This window comes from Baudoinia panamericana, assembly GCF_000338955.1.
Source record: "Baudoinia panamericana UAMH 10762 unplaced genomic scaffold BAUCOscaffold_1, whole genome shotgun sequence".
Taxonomy (NCBI): Eukaryota; Fungi; Ascomycota; class Dothideomycetes; order Mycosphaerellales; family Teratosphaeriaceae; genus Baudoinia; species Baudoinia panamericana.
The window spans coordinates 1,232,418-1,253,137 of record NW_006911257.1 but is presented as its reverse complement, the minus strand read 5'-3'; the positions used below and the strand labels follow the sequence as shown (position 1 = coordinate 1,253,137).

The 20,720-nt window shown below is 54.4% G+C and overlaps 11 protein-coding genes across 11 annotated transcripts; 5 read left to right on the top strand and 6 right to left on the bottom strand.

The window, feature by feature from the left end:
* The first annotated feature begins 28 nt into the window (after nt 1-28).
* Nucleotides 29-2,672, top strand: BAUCODRAFT_29324 (uncharacterized protein). The gene is made up of 7 exons (XM_007673939.1): nt 29-400; nt 467-576; nt 644-1,463; nt 1,516-1,662; nt 1,728-1,792; nt 1,856-1,970; nt 2,041-2,672. The coding sequence occupies exons 1-7, from the start codon at nt 208-210 to the stop codon at nt 2,247-2,249; spliced, it is 1,659 nt and encodes a 552-aa protein (XP_007672129.1). The 5' UTR covers nt 29-207; the 3' UTR covers nt 2,250-2,672.
* Nucleotides 2,673-3,085: 413 nt separating this feature from the next.
* On the top strand, nt 3,086-5,465 carry BAUCODRAFT_29322 (uncharacterized protein). The gene is made up of 4 exons (XM_007673938.1): nt 3,086-4,449; nt 4,514-4,921; nt 4,978-5,148; nt 5,199-5,465. The coding sequence occupies exons 1-4, from the start codon at nt 3,295-3,297 to the stop codon at nt 5,250-5,252; spliced, it is 1,788 nt and encodes a 595-aa protein (XP_007672128.1). The 5' UTR covers nt 3,086-3,294; the 3' UTR covers nt 5,253-5,465.
* A 201-nt stretch (nt 5,466-5,666) lies between these two features.
* Nucleotides 5,667-7,406, bottom strand: BAUCODRAFT_127990 (uncharacterized protein). Its single transcript, XM_007673937.1, has 2 exons — nt 6,777-7,406; nt 5,667-6,695 (listed from the first exon to the last, which is right to left on the bottom strand). The coding sequence occupies exons 1-2, from the start codon at nt 7,168-7,170 to the stop codon at nt 5,842-5,844; spliced, it is 1,248 nt and encodes a 415-aa protein (XP_007672127.1). The 5' UTR covers nt 7,171-7,406; the 3' UTR covers nt 5,667-5,841.
* A 157-nt stretch (nt 7,407-7,563) lies between these two features.
* BAUCODRAFT_189948 (uncharacterized protein) lies at nt 7,564-8,648 on the bottom strand. The gene has a single exon (XM_007673936.1). It carries the CDS (start codon nt 8,149-8,151, stop codon nt 7,588-7,590), a length of 564 nt encoding a protein of 187 aa, XP_007672126.1. The 5' UTR covers nt 8,152-8,648; the 3' UTR covers nt 7,564-7,587.
* A 98-nt stretch (nt 8,649-8,746) lies between these two features.
* BAUCODRAFT_20928 (uncharacterized protein) lies at nt 8,747-10,528 on the top strand (the record flags this gene model as incomplete). The annotated part of the gene is made up of 3 exons (XM_007673935.1): nt 8,747-8,986; nt 9,193-9,335; nt 9,385-10,528. The coding sequence occupies 3 exons, from the start codon at nt 8,747-8,749 to the stop codon at nt 10,526-10,528; spliced, it is 1,527 nt and encodes a 508-aa protein (XP_007672125.1).
* Nucleotides 10,529-10,758: 230 nt separating this feature from the next.
* Nucleotides 10,759-11,751, top strand: BAUCODRAFT_189893 (uncharacterized protein). Its single transcript, XM_007673934.1, has 2 exons — nt 10,759-11,028; nt 11,083-11,751. The coding sequence occupies exons 1-2, from the start codon at nt 10,989-10,991 to the stop codon at nt 11,736-11,738; spliced, it is 696 nt and encodes a 231-aa protein (XP_007672124.1). The 5' UTR covers nt 10,759-10,988; the 3' UTR covers nt 11,739-11,751.
* Nucleotides 11,752-12,167: 416 nt separating this feature from the next.
* Nucleotides 12,168-12,598, bottom strand: BAUCODRAFT_61415 (uncharacterized protein; the record flags this gene model as incomplete). Its single annotated transcript, XM_007673933.1, has 2 exons — nt 12,168-12,318; nt 12,342-12,598. 2 exons carry the CDS (start codon nt 12,596-12,598, stop codon nt 12,168-12,170), a joined length of 408 nt encoding a protein of 135 aa, XP_007672123.1.
* Nucleotides 12,599-12,910: 312 nt separating this feature from the next.
* BAUCODRAFT_61418 (uncharacterized protein) lies at nt 12,911-14,756 on the bottom strand (the record flags this gene model as incomplete). The annotated part of the gene is made up of 3 exons (XM_007673932.1): nt 12,911-13,496; nt 13,551-14,152; nt 14,211-14,756. 3 exons carry the CDS (start codon nt 14,754-14,756, stop codon nt 12,911-12,913), a joined length of 1,734 nt encoding a protein of 577 aa, XP_007672122.1.
* Nucleotides 14,757-15,658: 902 nt separating this feature from the next.
* BAUCODRAFT_29319 (uncharacterized protein) lies at nt 15,659-16,588 on the bottom strand. The gene has a single exon (XM_007673931.1). It carries the CDS (start codon nt 16,322-16,324, stop codon nt 16,028-16,030), a length of 297 nt encoding a protein of 98 aa, XP_007672121.1. The 5' UTR covers nt 16,325-16,588; the 3' UTR covers nt 15,659-16,027.
* Nucleotides 16,589-16,809: 221 nt separating this feature from the next.
* On the top strand, nt 16,810-17,802 carry BAUCODRAFT_189869 (uncharacterized protein). The gene has a single exon (XM_007673930.1). It carries the CDS (start codon nt 17,205-17,207, stop codon nt 17,775-17,777), a length of 573 nt encoding a protein of 190 aa, XP_007672120.1. The 5' UTR covers nt 16,810-17,204; the 3' UTR covers nt 17,778-17,802.
* A 25-nt stretch (nt 17,803-17,827) lies between these two features.
* BAUCODRAFT_61834 (uncharacterized protein) lies at nt 17,828-20,486 on the bottom strand (the record flags this gene model as incomplete). Its single annotated transcript, XM_007673929.1, has 2 exons — nt 17,828-20,302; nt 20,355-20,486. 2 exons carry the CDS (start codon nt 20,484-20,486, stop codon nt 17,828-17,830), a joined length of 2,607 nt encoding a protein of 868 aa, XP_007672119.1.
* Between the last annotated feature and the right edge of the window lie 234 nt (nt 20,487-20,720).

Here is a 20,720-nt window from a genome sequence, read left to right as displayed (position 1 = left end):
ATTGGCCGCTGCACCTCAGCTTGCACCACGCGAGCAGCGAAGAAGTGAGTTGGGCGCTGGCGCAGATCAGCAGCCATCGCACGGCGGTCGCAACGCAGGGAACGATAAAACCTGCTTGCGCCCGCTTACCGTGCAGCTCGCGGTAAAGTAGACCTCATCTCTTCCATCTCGCATCACCATCAAGTAGGAATAGCGCAATTTTTTGCGATGGGTGAGAAGGACTTCAAGCAGGATGGCGCCGCGCCGTTCAGCGAGGAGAATGGCAGGACGGCCACGATGGCAGGCATTGACCCGTCTGAGCTGGAAGGCCTAACGCTGTACGAGAAGAAATGCGTCCTCATCAACCGCGAGATCGACAGCAACGGCATGGGACGCTATCAGTGGTATATCTGGTGCCTATGTACGTATGGAGAGGAGTAGGGGCTCCAGCGATGCCGAGAATGCCTGCTGATGCATACGCCCGCAGGCGGCTTTGGCTACCTCCTCGACCTACTCTGGGCAGAGGCGTTTGGCCTGGTGCTCAGTCCGTTAGAGCAGGAGCTTGGCTTCCCAGGCAACCAATCTGGCAATATCTCGGTTGGTACTCTGGCTGACTTGCCCTGTCCTGCCGCATTACCGACCGGCGAACTGACTCCTCGTGCAGGTGGCTTTCTCCGCCGGTCTCACCGCTGGAGCCTTCGTGTGGGGTGTGCTGGTTGACATTGTGGGCCGACGATGGGCTTTCAACCTCACCTGCCTTATCTCTGCCGCCTTCGGTTTAGGCCTGGGAGGGTGCAACTCTTACTCCGCCTTCCTCGTCGTTACGGCGTTTGTCGGGTTCGGTATCGGCGGCAACATTCCCATTGACACCACGATTTGCCTAGAGTTCATCCCGCAAAACCGCCGCTTCTTGCTGGCATTACTATCCATCTTCCAACCAATCGGCGTCGTGGTATGCGCAGCAATCGCATATGGCTTCATCCCAAACTACAGCTGCAGCCCGAACTTCTCCGAGGCAAACCCAGCTCCGCCTTGCAATCATGTCGCTGCGGGTCAGCCATGCTGCACACGAGCCAGCAATATGGGGTGGAGGTACTTGATGTTCACACTGGGAGCTCTGACGCTCGGAGTGTTCATCTTGCGATTTGGCGTGTTCCGCTTCCAGGAAAGTCCCAAGTTTAACGTTTATCGCGGTCACGACGACAGGGCACTGGCTGCGCTAGCTCACATTGCTCGCATCAACAAACGGCCATGCGGTGTCACGCAGGCAGACTTCGATGCGCTGACGACGGAGGAGAACTCAACGACCAGCGCTACCGAGTTGATTGGCGCTGGGAACAAGCAATTACAGAAGTCATGGAAGGAGAAGGTTATGATCGAGCTTGCTCGCTACAAGCTTCTTTTCAACGGCTGGCAGATGGTTCGCTTGACGTTGTTGGTGTGGCTTACGTACATTTGCGACTTCTGGGGCTTTACGCTTGCGGGTACTTACATGAGCCATCCCGTGCGTTTGGTGAAGGTGCTGACTGCGTCCAGGCACCTACCTCCCCGCCGTTTTGGCGCAGAAGAACGGCAGCATCAACCTCACGCTCAAGTTCACCTATCGCAGCTATATCGCCATTTACGCGCCAGGTATTGTGGGCGTCGTGATCGGGGCGCTCATGTATGGAGTGCCTCGTATCGGTACGTAGGCTGCGAATACTTTCCGCTCGCTGGAAGTTGCTGACGATTGGTTCCTTACTCCGTAGGCCGACAGCTGACCATGATCATCTCGAGCGCACTCATGGGAGTTTCAATGTTCATTTTCGCCACCGTAAGTTGGTCTCCGCAGCAGTATTCTTTCTGGTATAGCTAACGCATCTCTGCTGGGTGCCAGGTCAACAACGAAGCGACCAACATCGGAGTGAATGTCATGGAGTACTTCTTCCAATCTATGTTCAATGCCGTGCTGTACGGATGGACTCCTGAAGTCTTCGCCGCGCCTATTCGAGGTGAGTCACCGAAGAAACAGATGTCACCTTGAGTTATCTTGAGCAAATATCGCTGACTGTGGTGTATCAGGCACGGCATGCGGTCTGGCTAGCTTCTGGGGCCGGCTGTTTGGCATCATCGCACCTCTAACCGCTCAGTCACTGATTCCACAAGCTGGTTTGCACGGCGATGCTCAGGCTCAGAACCGCATCCTGTACCTTGCTGGTGGCATCACGCTCGGCTGTGTGGTGACGGTGGCTCTTTTGCCGAACAAGGTGCTTGGCAGGCAGAGTATGTGAGGAACATCACGCATGTACGCGACGATGTCACGAGGATGCTAAGGGTTCGGGAGGAGTGGAGCGGGAAGGATATTATGAGCCATCCATGGCTGAACGCTACGATCAAGGCCAGCTCGCCATTCACCGCATCTCCGACATGCTTGGGAATGCTCGTGTACGAACCTCAGACGTATGGGAGAGCATCTCGAAAGCCGCCACGAACAAGTTCGCAGACGAAGTCGTCGAACGAAAGCCATGATCGAAGAGCATATGCACTTCAGACTTCGTAGTAGCCATTCAGGAAGTGGTTCCGGAGTGAGCTTGGCTTTCCGATTTCAGCAGTGCTTAGCGACCCATCAAGCGTCAGGCTCTTCCGTGACCCGGTTCAAATGTTTGCTTCCACGTCTTAGGTCATATAGTCTCATCTGCTTGCTTTTCAATGATTGCATCTCATCTGCTTGCATCTTTCCACTCTCAACGCTAATATCCTCTGCGAGGACAAGTGAGTTACTCGCCTTCTACCGCGCTCCCTAATGAGACCGTCTAGCAGGACCGGACATTACTCGGGCGTCCGGGTACGCTCTTCTGCCCGAGGTAGTAACTTGGGTCAACCATCGACTCCGGATATATTGACGAGAAGTGCTCTTTGCTGAACACTTGAGAAGGCAAGGCGGCAGAGACTATTGACACTGACCCTGCGCTTTCCCGGATGCGGCTGCATGTGAGATGCCGAAATCTCCGAATCCCCGATTATGATTGCCCTAACCGCAGCATGCAGTATGCACAACGTCATGCCCAGCTTCGATGGAGGCGGAAAAGTCTATCTCTTTGACTTTTTGCCAGATCCGATTCGCAGTGCATCTGCCATAGACTATGAGTAACGGCGGGCCATCGTGCACCCGTTCCGTCCGGGTCGATGACGGTGGTTGAGAGCACTTTCGTTTCTGTTGCGTATGGAGAGCATGTAAAGTAGGCATTGCGCCTCACATTGTATCGCAAGTACACTTCCATTGTTTACAGTGCACGCCACTCCACCGTCGTCGTTTGCTTGTCTTTTGCACTCACCATGATGGAGCTCATCCGTGAAACGCCCTTTGGCGCGTTCGTAAGGCTCATAACACGCAACCGAGTCTTCCAGTACCCGGAGGAAGTTGACCCTTCCATATGGACTCGCTACATTGACGAAAAGAAGTCTGGCTACCTTGCTCACCATGGCGACACCAACCCACCCGAGGATGAGTCCGAACTTGCTGGCATTGCGGGCGTTCGGACGAGAGACCAACAGTACGAGCTTCAGTACCCTGCCAACCGTGACCATTCGAGATCCATGAGCTCTTCTCAAACACGGGTTGGCGAAGACAATTACACCACCAACCACGTCAGTGGAGTTAGGATCGACCCCGAGAAAGGCCGAGATGTCGATGTTGTGGGCTGGATGGAAAACGATCCCGAGAATCCAATGAACTGGTCAACGCCGAAGAAGTTCTTCGTTACGTTCGAAATCTGTCTTCTCACCACCTCCGTCTACATCGGTTCCTCCATCTACTCGTCTGGAATCGAGAACGTCATGGAGGTATTCGGTGTGTCCCAGGTTGCTGCTACGCTTGGCCTTACTTTGTTCGTCGCTGGCTACGGTGTCGGGCCAATGCTATGGAGTCCAATGAGCGAGATACCGCAAGTCGGTCGCAATCCGGTGTACCTTGCCACACTTGCTGTCTTCGTCGCCTTCCAAGCGCCAACCGCACTCGCAAGCAACTTCGGCATGCTGCTAGCATTCCGGTTCTTGACCGGCTTTTTCGGCTCGCCTGTCCTCGCAACAGGAGGCGCCTCCCTCTCCGACATGTACCCTCCTGCCAAACGTGCATACGCTATGAGTGTCTGGGGTGTCGCTGCAGTTTGCGGTCCTACCCTCGGTCCACTCGTGTCCGGGTTCGCCGTCCAGTTTGCTCCAGTGGGCTTCGGAGGGTTCACTGCGCCCTGGACCTGGCCAATTTGGGAGTTGATGTGGTTGTCCGGCTTCTGTTTGGTCTTCTTGTTCTTCCTGCTACCGGAGACGAGCGCGAACAATATCCTCGTCCGCCGCACGCGTCGCCTTCGCAAGCTCACTGGCAACGATAAGCTTACCTGCGAGCCAGAGCTCATGGCCGAGCAAATGACCGGGAAGGACATAGTCATGATATCGCTTGTGCGACCGTTCACTCTGAACTTCACAGAGCCTATGGTATGTATCAACATCTTCGACTGGGGCTACTTCATTACACACCAGTGCTAATCCTGATGAACAGGTCTTCCTTCTCAATCTCTACATTGCTTTAATCTACGGCTTGCTTTACGTCTGGTTCGAGTCGTTCACCATCGTCTTCATTGGCGTCTACAAGTTCAGCCTCGCAACACAAGGATTGGCCTACCTCGGCATATTCATTGGCGCTCTGTGTGTCATACCGCCCTTCTTCTTCTACCTGCGCCACTACCTGGAGCCCAAGTTCGACGAAAACGGCAATATTGCGCCGGAGGAACGATTGGTGCCGGCGTTCGTCGGCGCCTTTTGCATTCCGATCTGCCTTTTTTGGTTTGGATGGACTGCCCGGGCGAGCATACATTGGATCGTCCCAATCATTGGCACTTCACTGTTCTCCATTGGCGCCTTCCTGCTCTTCAACAGCGTCTTGAACTATTTACCGGACGCCTATCCAGTACGTCCACATAATCCCACCATCACAGATCTAGGGCTCTACTGACTCCTTTCTAGGAATACGCAGCCTCAGTTCTGGCTGGCAACGACCTGTTCAGAAGTCTGGTTGGCAGCGGGTTTCCTCTCTTTGCGGCCGCGATGTACAGCAAGCTCGGAATTCCCTGGGCCAGCTCTACGTTGGCTTTCCTTGGTGTTGCCTTCATTCCAATTCCATTCGTGCTCTACAAGGTAAGCGAGTATGATGTATACGGTCCGGACAAGACTAATGCGCTCGACAGTTCGGTGGGACCCTACGGAAGAAGTACAGCAAAGCCGCTCGCAAAGACATATGATGTGGTTCGTCACGCATTGCAGGAGGATGCTCTTCATATAAGCTTAATAGTCCGGACGGGTTCGTCATGCGCCGCTAAGTGGTGTGACCTGCGCGGATGATGTTACGACCCACAGATTAGAAGATAAAGTCCTAGACTCAGCTTACAGCGCGGTGTTGGTTGGTTGCATTGTGAACGTTAACATAGATAAGGACAGAACACTGTTGTACCACGTGTTGACCTCCTTGCTGCATCGCAATTGCCTAGTGATCATTCCACGTTACCAGCGGTTCTTTTTGAAATTAGGTGGCCTTGGCATTGGAAGCCACAAGATGTGCTGGTCAACGGGACGGCCGGCAATAAGTTCGAAACCTTTGACATGAAGTGTCTGCGGGATAGCAGGGACAGTGTGGCACAGGGTATGAGACTTCGCATGCCAGCCAGCGCGCCGTTACCACAACTACGTCTGCATACAAGAGGAAGCTAAGTACATTAGTTCGCGCTATCCCTGCGCCGTGTCACCGAAAAAAAAGAAGCCGAACACAATCAGAGCATCCTCACGTACTCCCGAGCCAGTACGTGTTAGCGCAGCCCGCACCCTATCAAGACTTCACTGCTCCTTACTCTCCACAACAGTGACCACCTCCTGCCCTGGCTCCTTCCCACTCCTGACCACGTTCTCGCCAAGCTGGCCTGCCTTTTCATCAGCGAACTGCACACGCGCACGGCCCTCTTCCGCTTGACGCCTGACGGTGCCGCGACCGCGGACAGAGCCGGTGTCGACGCCAGTAGAAGTGGCTGTGTCACGTCCCTGAGCAGATGGATCAGTGCTATTGCTCGTGGTTGTGTTAGTGGTCGTAGTCTGTCCGGCGTTGTCTCCGTGGGAGCGACGAGACTTCTCATTGGCTGCAGCAGCCGCACCAGCAGCACCGGCTCCGCCGGCGATGAGAGCAGGATCCACGGCTTCGCGGGTAGTAGTGGTGATGACTTGGGTATTGCCTCCGTCAGCAGCGGGAGAGACCACAGTCCGTCGGTCGGAGGTGGTGTAGATGATTTGCTGGGTCTGCTGGTCTGGGGTAGTTCCAGCACCTTGATCAGCGGCACGCTTGCGGCGACGGTGAGCGAAGAGTGGCATGCAGCAGAGCAGACTCAAGCCTGTCATGACAACTCCGGGTACCCACAGCCAGAAACCAGCGGTGTGGGGGTCCAGCAGGTTGTTGAAGCGGAAGAAGCCGCCCTTCTGGCTACGCCTCCAGCAATAGTAGCAGCACGTCGACTCGTCCCAGCATGGTGGAGGCTTGTTGTACAGATTATCAATACGCGCTCTCACCGGTCCTTTGAGCGAAGTTTCCAAAGCTGGAAGCTGGTGGGTAACGGTGGCGGAGCCGGAAATAGTGCTGTAGGCTGTCATGGTCGCCGGATAGTAGGCCTTGTTCTTCTTCATGGTGCCCCAGTGCGGCATGCCTGCCGACGATCAGCAGTGTCCAACGACGCGCAACGGCGTTTCGGCTGCGCAAAGTGCTGCACGGTGCGGTTTGCGCTTACCTGCAGTTAGCTTGATAGCGTCCGTGTACCAGTAACGGTCGGGTTGATTGGTGGCGACTGGATACACAGTCGTGACTGTCTTGCCTTTGTAGAAGTCACGCATGCACTGTTCGTACCGACACAATGTCTTGTTGTACTCGGGAGCTTTCTTCGAGCAGCAAGCCGGATCAGCTTGCGGGGTCTGCATGGCAGCCCAGGCTCGGTTGTAAATGACGCTGGTGTTGGCGACGTAGACGACGCTGTTGATAGTGGTTGGCAAGGTAGGCATGTCAACAGGTGGAGCCATGGCAATGGCTGCGGTAATAGGGGCTGCGGTCGAACAAGGGGTTTTGGTGATGCCGACGGAGGCGGCCGCGATGCCCAGCAACATCGCGAAGGTTGCGAAGAGAGCCATGTCGGTATACCAACTCTGCTATGTAGTCCCAATGCTGTTCTGGATGAGTAGTGCTGCCAGCACGAGGATGTTGGTGAGGGTAAATGTCTGGACGAACAATGGAAGAGTGTGTCGAGAATGGAGGAGAAGCAACATTGGCACATGTAAACAATGATCGATGGCAAGTGAGAGATATACTAGTACCTGCTATGCATGCTTGACGCCTGCTTTCCCATTATGGTCAGGTTTAAATGGTTGTAGTCGTGCTTGCACATCATATCAGCACACTTGCTCCTGCGCTGTAGCGTAGTGGCAGGGCACATGGTTCACCAACGTACTTCCTGTTCAGGTCGCAAGCACATCAACACGAACCGTGGCCATGCGCGGTAGGATGGGAGTCGGAAGGAGTCGAAAGTGGAATATGTCTGCTCTGAGTGCTCACGGCAATAAAGCATCAGCGTCCAGCGCATGGCTGGGAGCAATCTCGTTCCGCTCCATTGGGCTACGGGTAGACCGGACAGGATGAAGGAAAGTGGTGAGATAGCAGTATCGGCTCTGAACATGCACATTGACGGCTGATGATGGCACTTTCTCGCTGATATGGGTCCTGGAGGGCAGGCTCATATGGTTCCTCCCACACATGTTGTACCTGTGAAATGCGTCGCAGATGCCCAAGAAAGGAGCGATACCACGTATGAGTTTTGGAAGGGAAGCCGCAGCAATTTCAGACATGACCATTAAGAAGGGAGCGTTCTTGTGAAGTGGTTGTCGTACAAGCACGCATGAGGTGGATGCAGCACGGCTGCCTAAGGCCAGTGTTTTGACTCCAGACAAAAGCTGGTTGAGAGTGGGGCCAGCCAAAGTGACAAGCTTCCGCGGCAAATGCTCATCATCGTGCAGAATGTTCCGATTCCACAGGCGGCGGAACACTAACAGGACCATGTGATGTACACACAATGCGATCCAGATAGCGAGAGGGGTGTAAGAAGACTTGTGCAGCATAAGAGGCGCATGAGCGCTCTTCACCCCGCCGATCTACGCCACCCACGTTGAGCGGCCCACCTCCACCTCCACCATCACCGTCCATGACGGAATTTATGTGATTGTCAGCAACAAGTTAAGAATTTTGGAAGTGCCACCTCGGACCGTTATAACGGGCCGCTCTACGTCAGTGGACATGGATGAAGCGGATTGCGTGCCAACCCACGAGCGCGCTAATCATCCTTCATCCCGCTCAGCGTGCCCTTGACTTGCTAGACGATCACAAACTCTGCGCCGCTGCTGCTGTACTTCCCGCTCATCCATCTCTTGTGGCAATTGATCTGCGCGTCGTCCGGGGGCCACCTCTGAGCACGGATCCTGTGTCGAAGCCTTCATATTACCCGGCACGTCTTGCGCAGCGCATTTTGGACTCTTCACGACTCTTTACAACGACTTCCTGAGTATACTCTGAGTGGTCAATGCCGCAGAAGGTCACAGCTTCAGATCCGTTCTTCCACTACACCGGCGTCTTTGTACGCTCGATACGCTCGCTTAAATGGCGATGAACTACGATACCGCCAGGGCGAATGGTGTCATGGACGCCGTACCGCCAAATATGTCTCCTCCAAATGCTTTTGGCAAAGAGGGCTACTATGATGGTTTCAATCCAGGTGACGCCGAAAAGGGCGATTATGATCGTACGAAGCGCAAGATGAGCCGGATTGACCGTCCGATCACCAAGTCCATTTCCGGCACCACGGACGACGATGCATCGGATCCGAGCATTTCGGTGGGCAAGCAGATGGAGTTGGAAGCCGGAAACGCGATCAAGTACAGGACGTGCAGCTGGTACAAGGTGTGATCCCTCGTTATTGTGTTGCAACCCTACGCGCACCCACACTCAGAGCGCCTCCATCTCAACATCGATCGTGCCATTCAACCGCACTTCATCCATCACGCCGGCAGAGCCCTGTCGAAAGCACCGCGGCCGACAGTCATCCTCGAGATCTTCACAATCTTGCAACTGAGCGCTTCAAAGTCCAGATCTAATATGTGGCGTAGACTGCAGCTTTGCTGTTTTCCGAGTACATCTGCCTGGCGATCATGTCGTTCCCATACTCATACTCGGTTCTCGGCCTTGTGCCTGGCCTGATCTTGACGGTGGTCGTGGCCGGCTTGGTCTTGTACACATCACTCGTCGTTTGGTAAGTCGAGCCAGTCAACCAATAAATGAAACGAGCTAATTGTTTGAAGGGAGTTCTGTCTCCGCCATCCTGAAGTCAAGGACGTCTGCGATATCGGCCAAATGCTGTTCTGGAACCAACGCTGGGCGTGGTGGTTCACCGCTGTCATGTTCCTCCTGAACAACACCTTCATCCAAGGCTTGCACGTCCTCAGTGGCGCAAAGTACCTCAACACCATCAGCAATGGCGGCCTCTGCACTGTCGGTTTCAGCGCCATCATGGCCATAATCTGTTTCGTCTCGTCGCTGCCGCGCACTTTCGACACCTTGGCAAAGCTGGCAACCTTGAGCGCCTTCTTCACCTTCATATCAGTGCTCCTTGCAACTATCTTTGCTGGCATTGAGGCTCATCCTGGAGGCGTCACTGGCTCCAAGTGGCCCGCTCTCGGCCCACCTGTCGTCCTGGCCATCCCGGCGAAGGGTACCACCTTCGTGGCAGGCATGAATGCGTTCATGAACATCAGCTATACCTTCATCGGGCAGATCACCATTCCTTCTTTCATCGCCGAGATGAAGGAGCCGAAGGACTTCCCTAAGGCTTTGTGGGCCGTCACCATCGCCGAGGTCATCGTCTTCTCGCTCGCTGGCTCCATCATCTACGCTTATACCGGCACGAACTACAACACGGCACCGGCCTTTGGCTCGCTTGGCAACCCAGTCTTCCTCAAAGTCAGCTTTAGCTTCATGATCCCGACACTGATCTTCTTGGGTGTGTTGTACGCCTCGGTCTCCGCCCGCTTCATCTTCTTCCGCATCTTCGCAGGCACCCGTCATCTCGGCAGCAACACCCTCCTCGGCTGGTCCAGCTGGGCCGGGATCCTTGCGGTCACCTGGGTCCTCGCCTTCATCATCGCGGAGGTGATTCCTTTCTTCGCCGATCTGCTTTCGTTGATGAGCTCGCTGTTTGACAGCTTCTTCGGCTTCATCTTCTGGGGCGTCGCCTATCTTCGCATGCGGCGCGCAGAGTATGGCCCCAACTTCTGGAAGTCAAGAGGCTTGCGAGGCATGCTTGGCGCTGCACTCAACGTTGGCTGTATCCTGATCGGCCTGCTCTTCTTGAGTGCTGGGACATATGCATCGGTGGAGAGCATCGTTCAAGGCTATGCCTCCGCGACCTTTGGTGGGCCTTTCAGCTGCGCCAATAACGGCTTGTAATGAAGGGAAAGAACCACGATCACGGCAAACTGACGATTACACGATTTTTGGGATATGGTGAAAGGATTAAAAATGCGAGGCGCAAATCTGGCTGTCACTGTACTACATTCAGCTTGGCTACGTTTCTTGGATGTATGCAGAAGTAATTGCTTGCAATCAGCCTCCCTAATTGTGCATGAAATCTGTCCTCATGTTGTGCAAATTTACGAGCAGTATCACAGATAGGGCCGGTAGGGTGATACCGCCTGCGACCACTCGTGTCTCCTCTACCAAACTAATATAGGCCAGCGGAGAGTATTCACCCCTGTATCCTTCCGCAACCCGCAGCGATGTCTTGTTGCTGTGCTGTGACGTACGAGGGGTAGACTCTGTTGACCACCATGGATGTTTGGGAAGATCTTTTCGGCACACTCCAGATTGAACGACTGAGACAGAGACATTCTTTCACATCGACGGCAAGATGGCTAACCTCGTGGATCTCAGTCAACCCAGCCTCTACAGTAAGCTCGCCGCTGAAGTGCATGTCCAACTCACCATACTGACAATGGACACAGTCTCTGCGGCGATGATCATCTTCAACCCTACCTTCTGGAATATAGCAGCACGGACAGAGTATCACCACAAGACAATAACCAAACTCGCGGGCGGCAACTCGCTGTATGGCTGCTATGCTCTCGCGGTGACGATCTTCGTCCTTGGCTTGATCCGGGACGCTTTCTACGAGCGAGCGCTCCGAGCTCAGCCCACTCATCCGCTCCTTCTGTCGTTGGGCTCGCAAGCTCTAGCAGTGCTATGCGTGGCGAGTGGCAACGTTCTCGTGCTAAGCAGCATGTGGGCGCTAGGCATCACTGGCACTTACCTGGGCGACTATTTCGGCATCTTAATGGACGACATGGTGACTGGCTTCCCCTTCAACGTGACGGATGCGCCAATGTACTACGGCAGCACTTTGAGTTTTCTCGGCACAGCGTTGTGGTATGGCAAGCCGGCGGGCGTACTCCTGACGGTGCTGGTGTTAGTCGCTTATAGGATTGCATTGACGTTCGAAGATCCGTTCACGGCAGAGATTTACGCGAAGAGAGAGCGGGAGCAGAAAGGCAGGGGCATGCAGGCACACGGTAAGAAGGTGGAGCCGATCGGTGAGAAGACGGTGGCACAGGGAAAGAAGATGGAGCCCCTAGGCGAGAAGGTGGGCCCGAAGAGCGATTAAGGGAAGAGTACGCCGCGTACCACGATTCAACATACATGCATGCTCGATGTAAGGGCATGAGCATAATATTCTTGCAGGCAAGTCCTACAGACGGAGGAAGTGACAGCGCCCACCCCCAGCCATGCAGGAAACATCTCTTTGCAGGCTGTCAACGAGTCTCCATCCACCGCCGTGCCCTGCCACAGGCGAATCCACTCGCTCCCCGCCGAGTGGTTTTCACTGCCGGGCGTGCACACAGATGCCGGATGACACCATTCCTGACGGTTGGCGGTCAGGACCACAAGCAAGTCGCTTGATCTGCTGAGCCCGATTGGCACCAACATGCTCCGACAGTTGTGGGTCCCAGGTTTATAGTGGTTGCGAATGCAGGCCCTCGAAGTCGTCAGTGAGCGACCTTGTGTGACTGCTCTATCAGACAAATTTGGCGGGTCACTTAATGCAAAGGCCCATGCTCTCATTCAGTCGCTCGATGGTACGGTCGAACTCAGCATATGCATGCTTGCGCAGCTCTCGAATATCTGAGCGCCTGATAAAACCACTCAGCACACACGATCGTCGGTCTCCATGTTCTCGAACTTTACTCACAAGGGCGCATATTTCAACTTCTCCCGCTCCCACCACACGTGGCAAAGGTTTTTCTGGATCGTATGCTCCAGTCCTCTGTGGCTAGCTGCGTGTCGCAAGAACATCACTGTACGCTCGACCTTACCCTTGTCGAACTCCTCGCTACGGCCATGACGAAAGGCATTGCGAATCCTGTCTCGCATCACGTAACGTGATGGTTTGGAGTATTGACATGCTCGCAATGCCTGCTTATAGAGCTGACGGTAGGCTTGGACGAGTTCATGACGGTCCTGCATTGGAATGGTGCCGCATGCTATCTCCGACTTTTCCGGCTACCACAGAAAGTAGTCCACCGTCAATGAGTGTCGACGTCTGTTGTATTAGACGGTTGCGTTAACCCCAAACGTGTGATTGCAATGTCGAGGAAAAACCGTGGCGTTCGCTAGCGTCCGCCGCTTGTCAGCCAATCGGATGTCGCTAAATGCTGCTTTCGATTGCGTGTTGCCATTAGCACTTACGCGGTACAGACAGAGCACCCGACCTCACGGGACGTATTCCTGACGGGTATTATTCTGGTGTGGTTATAGGACTAAGACCTCACTACCTCGCTATGTGATAGTCGGCTTCTCCGCCTTCTCCAAACCACTTGCGTCCAAATATCGATCATCTGACCGTAACCGTGAGCTTGACGAAGCCGCAGAGTCCGCACTGCGCTTCTCTTCGAGCTCTTTCTCTAGCTCCTTCGGATCTGGTACACCAGCCTCCTCATCGAGCTCCTCTTCTTCCTCCTCACTTGTACTCGCTGGCCGCCGATCATTCTCCTCTTGAGGCCCCTTCTCCTCATCTTCTGGCTTCTTGTCGGGTGTCGGTGCGAACTTACTTCGCTTTCTTAACGGCTCGCCGTATCTGTAGAAGATGAAAGGTATTGGTGCCAGCAAGAAGGCCACGCCACCAATGAGGGAACCACCACCGCCCACGCCCAACGATTCGAACATATACTCGGTGAAGAGTGGTGCAGCTGCACCAAAGGCTGAACGACAGATAGTGTTCGCTGCTATGGCTGACGCCGCGAACATAAGATAAGAGTCCGTAAGGTAGTTGAGGTAAGCCACGAAGATCAGTAAGATGGAGGTCGATAAGAAGACGCCCGCGAGGGTTGGAACAACCCAGTGGACGTAGTTGTATTCCGCGGACCTGGGAACTTATTAGCCTTCGTTATTGGGCAATTGAGCGTGATCTTCAACTCACCACGCGAACCAGAACATCGTCAACGGAAACAAGATACCGCCTACCATAGCCACAAATAATCGATCTTCAGGCTTAATCTTGACTCCGGCGAGCATCTTCTTCTTGTCCCGGGAGGACACGTAGAAAACGAATGCTCCACCTATGGCAGCGCCAACGATCGTTCCGATCAGCGGCAGCTCTGATACTCCGACATTCCAATGGCGCTTCTGCTGGAATACGAAGGGATAGATGGTGAACAGCATATAGAGCAGCATGTAAACGACTGAAAGATATATTGCACAAGCGAAGGATATCGGGTCGAAGAGGATAACCCAGGGTCTTGTCAAGGCCACCTTGAAGATGCCCACGAGTGTCCGATCGGTTGCCTCGACTGGCGCTTTAATGTTTTCGTAGCCAGGTACCTTGGCGCGGCGGATGCGGCGTGCCTTGTTGAGCAAAACTTGACTTGGCAAGGTCTCGGGCAGCGTGATCATGACGAGAAGTGTGCCGAACGCGAGCCACAGCAAGACGTAGAAGTTCCAGCGCCAGTTCTCCTTGAGCTCGAGAAACCCGCTGACAACAGGACCGAGCGCCGGGCCGATGAAAGTCATCATACTGAAGACCTGTCCATTGTCAGCAACACTGGTTATCACAAGCCCAGCTTTCCACGTCTTAACTTACCGCCATTGCATTGCCGCGTTCTATTGGTCCCCATACATCCGCGAGCACACCTGGGGCATTACTGAGCGGCGCAGATGCAAATGTTCCAGTCAGGAAGCGGCCGACCAGGAGACCGCCAAAGTTCGGCGTGAACGCGCACAGAAAGTTGAACGCAAAGTATAGGAAAAAAGTCGCATAGAAGACATATCGCCGCCCAAAAAACTCTGAGAGCGGCGCAAACACTAACGGCCCAAAGCAATAACCAAGCAGGAATAGTGTAACCACAAGGCCTGCCGCCTCTGTGCTGACTCCCAGCTCTTCACTGATGCTCTCCAAACAGCCCGATGGGGAGGAACTCGCAAACGTAGCGTTGACCACCATCAACACGGCCACGAGTGTGACGACCCAGCGACGAGTCGCCGACCAATTCTTCGGATTCTCGATATCGTCCGGCGCGAAGTCGAGGTGCCCATCTTTGTTAAGGTAAGGTTTCGCCGCGTCCTTGATGTTACGGGATCGATATGGTTTCGCCAAAGGCCTCGAGAGTATCCGTTCCAGATTCTCCATTTCTTGTGGCCAGCGAGAGTACAGACTTCAGCAGAGGAGAAGGGAGAAGACGCGAAAGAGGTGAAGTTGGAGCAATGAGAAAGCGGTAAAGGCTTCTCTTACCTTTTCAAGCACAAATATGACATGCCATTCCCATCAAGGCGTGCAGCAACGCGAGAAGGTCAGCGGCAGTTCGGCACCACAAAAGAAGCTGCATTCGATTTGCCATGTCGGTATTAACATTTTCATTAGCCCCGGCGTCCCGATGGAGCGAAAGGGTATCATTGCATCATCATGCGGAGAGTGGTGTGTCCGTGTATAACTCCCTTCACAACAGACCGAGACGTTGTTTGCTGTGCTGTGTGCACCAAGAGTAAGCGCGAGCTCGTCAGTCTTTGAGACTGATTTGTATGCTACGGTCCCTGAGCGTTCCGATATCTCAGCGTCGGGGATTGTTATGCATCCTGGATACTGCGGAACGGCGCGGTTGCGACGGCTTGCTTTCCGCCGCAATGGATCCGGTTCGGGTATCAACTCAACAATGGCACCGAAGACAGCTGCTGCAGTGCTGACCACGAGAGCGTCACCGAGTCGTGCTCTAGGTTATCGATGTGCAATACTCTGCCGTTTGTAAGGTATGCTGTACGCCTCAAGTGGGTGAGATAGTCGTCACGATGTTAAAGGGCGCCCGCACTCCGGCTTTGGCTACATCAGCCGTCTCTTAGCCATCACTCCAAGCATTCCGACGGACAGTCGAGGGCACCTAGCAGTCAATCTCACAAGGTGAAGGACTCTGCCCAGATACATGTTTACAAGGGCTGGGTTTGTGCAGCTCTTAACACAAACGCTCGCCGCCGAAAGACAAGATAGGCCGGCAAATTGCGGGCTTGGGAGCCGCTTGTGCTCGTGTCTTGGTCCCTCCTCGCCTCTACGTCGGGCAACGATCCATGCCGCGCGAGACATGCCTGCAACAGAAGCGTACCATAGAAGCATGACAGCCGAGCATGCCCTCATCAGGACCGTACTTGACAGAGCTGAATGACCTCAAATCATACTTCACTGTTCATATACTAATCCTATAGTAACGCCGAATATCGTGTCAGATACTCGATCACTAGAATTCTCACAGCCGCCTCTCTGTCGACATGTCTTCCCACACCGAAAGCCCGCACTCCCATTCCAAGAGATCGCCGCTCAGACAGAGCTTATACGGTGGCTTTGCCTACCGGCCGGCGTCTGAGAGCATCAGCAAAGAAGGCCGTGGCAATCAAGTTGCACCGAACTTACCTCTTCTAGAACCAGCGCCGGTATGTCGATCTGGTGGTGTAGTAAGGACGGCCATTCCGGGATTCCTTCCTCGTAGTGTGCTCATACTCATACCAGCCGTCGTGCGATGCGTGCGACTTGCGTTCGCGCCTCGGCTTGCGAGCCGGCGCAGGCGGAGGCGTGAAACAATTCTTGAGAATGCCTTTCAAAGGCTTGGTCACCTTCTTGGGCTTGGACGCTGGTTGCTCGATCCCGTCGAAGTATACATGCTTTCCACCCCGCTGCTTCACCCCGTTGACGTACAGGACTTGTTGTGTCGGCATGCTGGTGGCCTTGGGCGTAAGGCGAAGCGGCGGTATGTTGGCTTGGATGACTTAACGAAGTCTCCAGAGGTTGACCGAAAGCCGTTATGACTGCAAGGTGGAGGTGTGCCTTGGTAATGTGCTGCGGTCGATACTCGATGTGTGCAGGCTGCAGAAGGTAAGTTGTCTCAGACAAGGAGTCCTGGGTGTTGCATAGCATGATTTATACAGTCGAACCTCACCACAGTCAATGACATGAATATCCTACGCATGCTCAGGAAGCCAGTAACCGTGGTCACAAGCAGCATTCATTGTCGCATTGTGGAAGCAGGGTCGCTGTCTCTGCTGGCACGTCAGCCCTGTACAAGTAAAAGCCTGAAGATAGGGACTGTGGAGAGCGAGAGGCGCAACCTGTGGGCGTGTTGGAGCATGCTGGTGACTATGGAGGCACAGGCTTTCCGCCCAAGGTCATGGTGATGGGGCCGCGAATCTCAGACAGTAGTGCAGGTCTGGACGAAGGCTACTGAGAGTCATAAAGGTTGTGTAGAAGCTAAGCCAGTACAAGATAGCCATCGCCGCATATATTGTAGCCGAAGCCGGAAGGATACCTGACGACAGAGGTCGTACTTAGTCCGTATGCAGCCTCACCTCACCAGATGGCTAGCTGATTGCAACCCGTCAGTGTCGTCAAGTAAACGCATTGTTCACTGACCCTGTCATTTGCCACGCAGTACTATCTCTTCCGCTGAAAGCGATCAGCGCCGATGAGCTTGATTTAGAGTCTTCCACTTTTGCCACAATGTAAGCTATCCACCACAACTACGAGCAGTGAGTCGCACAACGTCAGCGCCGAGTGCTACCTCGTCGCATCGAGGTCCTCTCGCGCTCTGGTGGCGAAGCGATGTACACCGGCTCCATGGAGACAGAAAGTGTAATGGTGAAGATGGGCAGTGGCAGGGACCAAATACAACGGATCGCAGGCTCTGTCCACGCAGCTTCTTTGTCGCTTGAGGGTCGATCACGCCGATGCTCGCGCTTTGGTGAGGGCGGTGGACTGTCCATAGTAGACGGTTATGTCCATGCTGGTTTGGGCCTTCCCATTGCGGGCCATGTAGAGGTCTGGAATCCTCCTATTTTGATGGCGTCGGATGCTGCAAGGCTTCAAGCATTCGCATGCAGGGCTATGCTTTTCATACGATTTCAGCCTTGTCGCTTCGACTGCAGCCTTGCCGGTCCTGGTGGAATGCTCGTCTGCAATTGCACACTCTTAATGTCCGCCATTACGAGAGGGGTCTGCGCAGCCATAGCTACTGTAACTCTTGTTCCATTTCCGGCGGCGCAGGGCGAGGCAGCCAATGTATTGCCAGCAATTCCACTAGCGACAGTGTATAGTCGAGAGACAAACAGGCGATGTTGCAACGAGGATGTGAGCAATCTTATCGCTGTCACGAAAGGCAGGCTATCATGTGAATGATAGACACAAGGCCCGAGGCCTTAGCAAGCTTGGCCGGCATCACTGTGTTGTTACGTGAGCTCCTCGTAGTCCTCCTCCCAGCCAAGGGTTTTGTAAAGTGACACTGGCTTATCCTGTTCAGCGAGCGTCTCCACCACCGGCTTGTCCCACTTGGTTCTCGTACTGTATGGAGACGACTCGACTAGCGGCAGCCCCACTGGCTGTGCCTCATTGAAGATCTGCAGACGTCTTGCATGCGCGTGGTCAGCGTCCGCAAGGCCGTGACGTCGAGCGATTGGCGAGTCACAGATTCCAGGGTGTGCAAGGCTAGGCAGTAAGAACTTTGCGTCTCCACGGGATGGCGTCTCTTCCACATTTACAGAAGCTGCAGTGGCTCTGGTTCTGTGCCCTGTCTGCGGTACTGCAAAGTTCGAACCAGAAGGTCGGCCGTTGGTATCTTGCAAAGCCAGCGATCTAACGCACGAGGTAGGCACAGCACCTGCCGATGCTGCAGTATCATGGTGGGTCCGCTCGATATTATGTCGCCTTGACGGTGTCGCATTGACGGTTCGTGCATGTTTCGGAGTTGCAGCAACATACGACTTGCTCTGTTCGGACACTCTAGCCTTTGGCACCTGTCGCCTGCTGGCCGTAACCTTGGCGAACTGCTGATCAGCACTCTCGGCAATGTCTTGGACTGCAAGCGTCCTGTTGGGCTTCTTGAGCGTGGTAATCGCATCTCGGAGCTTCTGCTCAACATCGGCCTTCTTCCGCATCTTGTTCTCGTTCGCTTGCGACATGGCTGACAGGTCAACTTCACGGCGACTGAAGCTGATGGTGTGCACAAGGCTGTTACGGGCACGCCGCTGCGGCGGCTTCGCCGGTCGGATGGTTTCAAGTGCTACTTGCACCTCGCTGCTTTCCCGCTTGATCTGATATTGCAAGATGTCGGAATCGGTAGCTGATCGAATAAGAGAGGCAGGCTGCCTCACGGACTGCTCCGATACATCCATCGAGACGCGTGTGGCTGGCTTCTTGGCCTGCTTCTCTGGCCCCTTGCGGTAAGTTGGCTCACCCGGCCTATGAGTGGATCTGGTTTTGTGCTTTGCCGGTGTCGGCGCCGTGGGACCACCGAGCTTCTTGTTGATGATCACAGCGTGCCCTGGTACTCGGGCTGCATAGAACGGTACGACGACCTCAACGCAGAAACTCTTGAGCTCGTCGCCAGCATCATCGGCTTCGTCATCGTCCCTACCGGCTTTCTTAGCGGGAGAACGGGTTTCTAGTGAACGCCAGATGCAGAGACGGTCGAGGAGCGTTTCAAGAGACTCTGTCAAATCCTGCAACTTCCTCGCCCTCGCTTTCTTTGGTTCTTGCTGCGCCGATTGCTCAACCCCTTGTGTCTCCTCCACCGAAGGCATGACTCCTGTTAGCTCCCCGGTGTCAGGTCGCTTGGCATGACGGGCCAATGACTGTTCGAGAGAGAGCACTTCAAGAGCCAAGATGATCTGAAGGTATGTTTCCCGGCATCGTAAGCGAGGCGACCGCCGCATCATGCGGTCTTCGGTAGATTCGGCAGACCCTGGCATAAGACTTTCAGTGTCATGGTCTACGCGCCACCACTTCTCTATGTACTCCATTTCGTTGATAAAGAAGCCTTGCTTGTCGCGCTTGGCCTTCCATTTCCTGCGCTTCTTCGGTTTGTCGGCGTGCTCGGGTGTTTCAAGACCGTCTGGTGAGAGCTCTTTAAGGACACTGCGAATGCCGTCTCTGTGCTTCTTCTCCATAATGGTCGCAGATAAGATCCAATTTCGGAGACAAACAATGAGATCAGAAGTCTGCCAACCTGTGGCGGACTGGCTGCTCGTAAAAGTTGTTCTTGCCCGGGAAAGCGGCCCTTTTACGAAATAGGCGAGAGACATCCGGGACGCGTAGAGTGCTTCCAAGTAGTGTCTGGCAAGTTCCTGGAGGGTATCGTCCGGACTGTGATCCTGGCGCGGCGGCTCTGAAGGAGTAATGTCTGTATGCGAGCATCTGACATTGCTCACTTCCGGTAGCTTGCTCGCAAGGTTCGCTGAGACGCACACCGTCGCTAGGTCAGGGTTGCACATCGTTAGCTCCGGTATCTGCGTGCATTTTGGCGCGCTCGATGGGCATGTGACGTCCACCGCAGCTTTACACCACCACTTCCCACTGCCACTTGCTCCTGACCAACGTCTGCGCTTGAGGCGCAAACCTTCAGTCGGTGATGGAAAACGTCTTGCTCGCAGAAGTTCAAGTTCAGTAACCCAGGCATGAAGGCGACAGAGCACGTATGACCGGGATGCAACCCGCTCAACGGCGTACAGTCGCCCCGCTCGATCATCTTTCGCAACAAGAACTTGTGCTGCTCCATCGCGGTCTTTGAGTAGCTCGAGAATTTGCAGGTGCGCGGAGAACCGTCTACTGCTAGTGGTGTCGAGGTACGACAGTAGTAACCGTGCTCGAGACAGCAAACATACCGGTGTCAAGGTTTGGGGGGCGGAGAAGGGATCTAATGCGTCAGGCTAGGGAGGTGTCAGCCTGCAGACTCTTCTGAGGTTCATTGCAAGCCCGTACGTGGATTGTGAAACGTCGTTCATCAAGCTTGACATCCTCCACACCGTCGTCTCTCTTCCTCTTCTTCGCGTTCGTTTGCTGTTCTTCATGTTTACATGATAGTGTATGAGTTCCACCGCCAGTCAATGACATACTCCATGAATATACTGTGCGGCCGTAACAATGTGATCATAAGTCATAAAGCGTTACCTCTGCAGTGCAGTGCGAAATGGATACAAGATGTTCGAGACATTGGAGTGGGAGACGCGCCGGAATTCGTCGCGTCAAGCTTCGATTTACCCCAAACGTAATAGATCCCGAGCTTGCCACCCAACTGGACGTGCACGGGCTTGAAGCCACCTGCTCGTGCTTGTCGCCATTGGAACG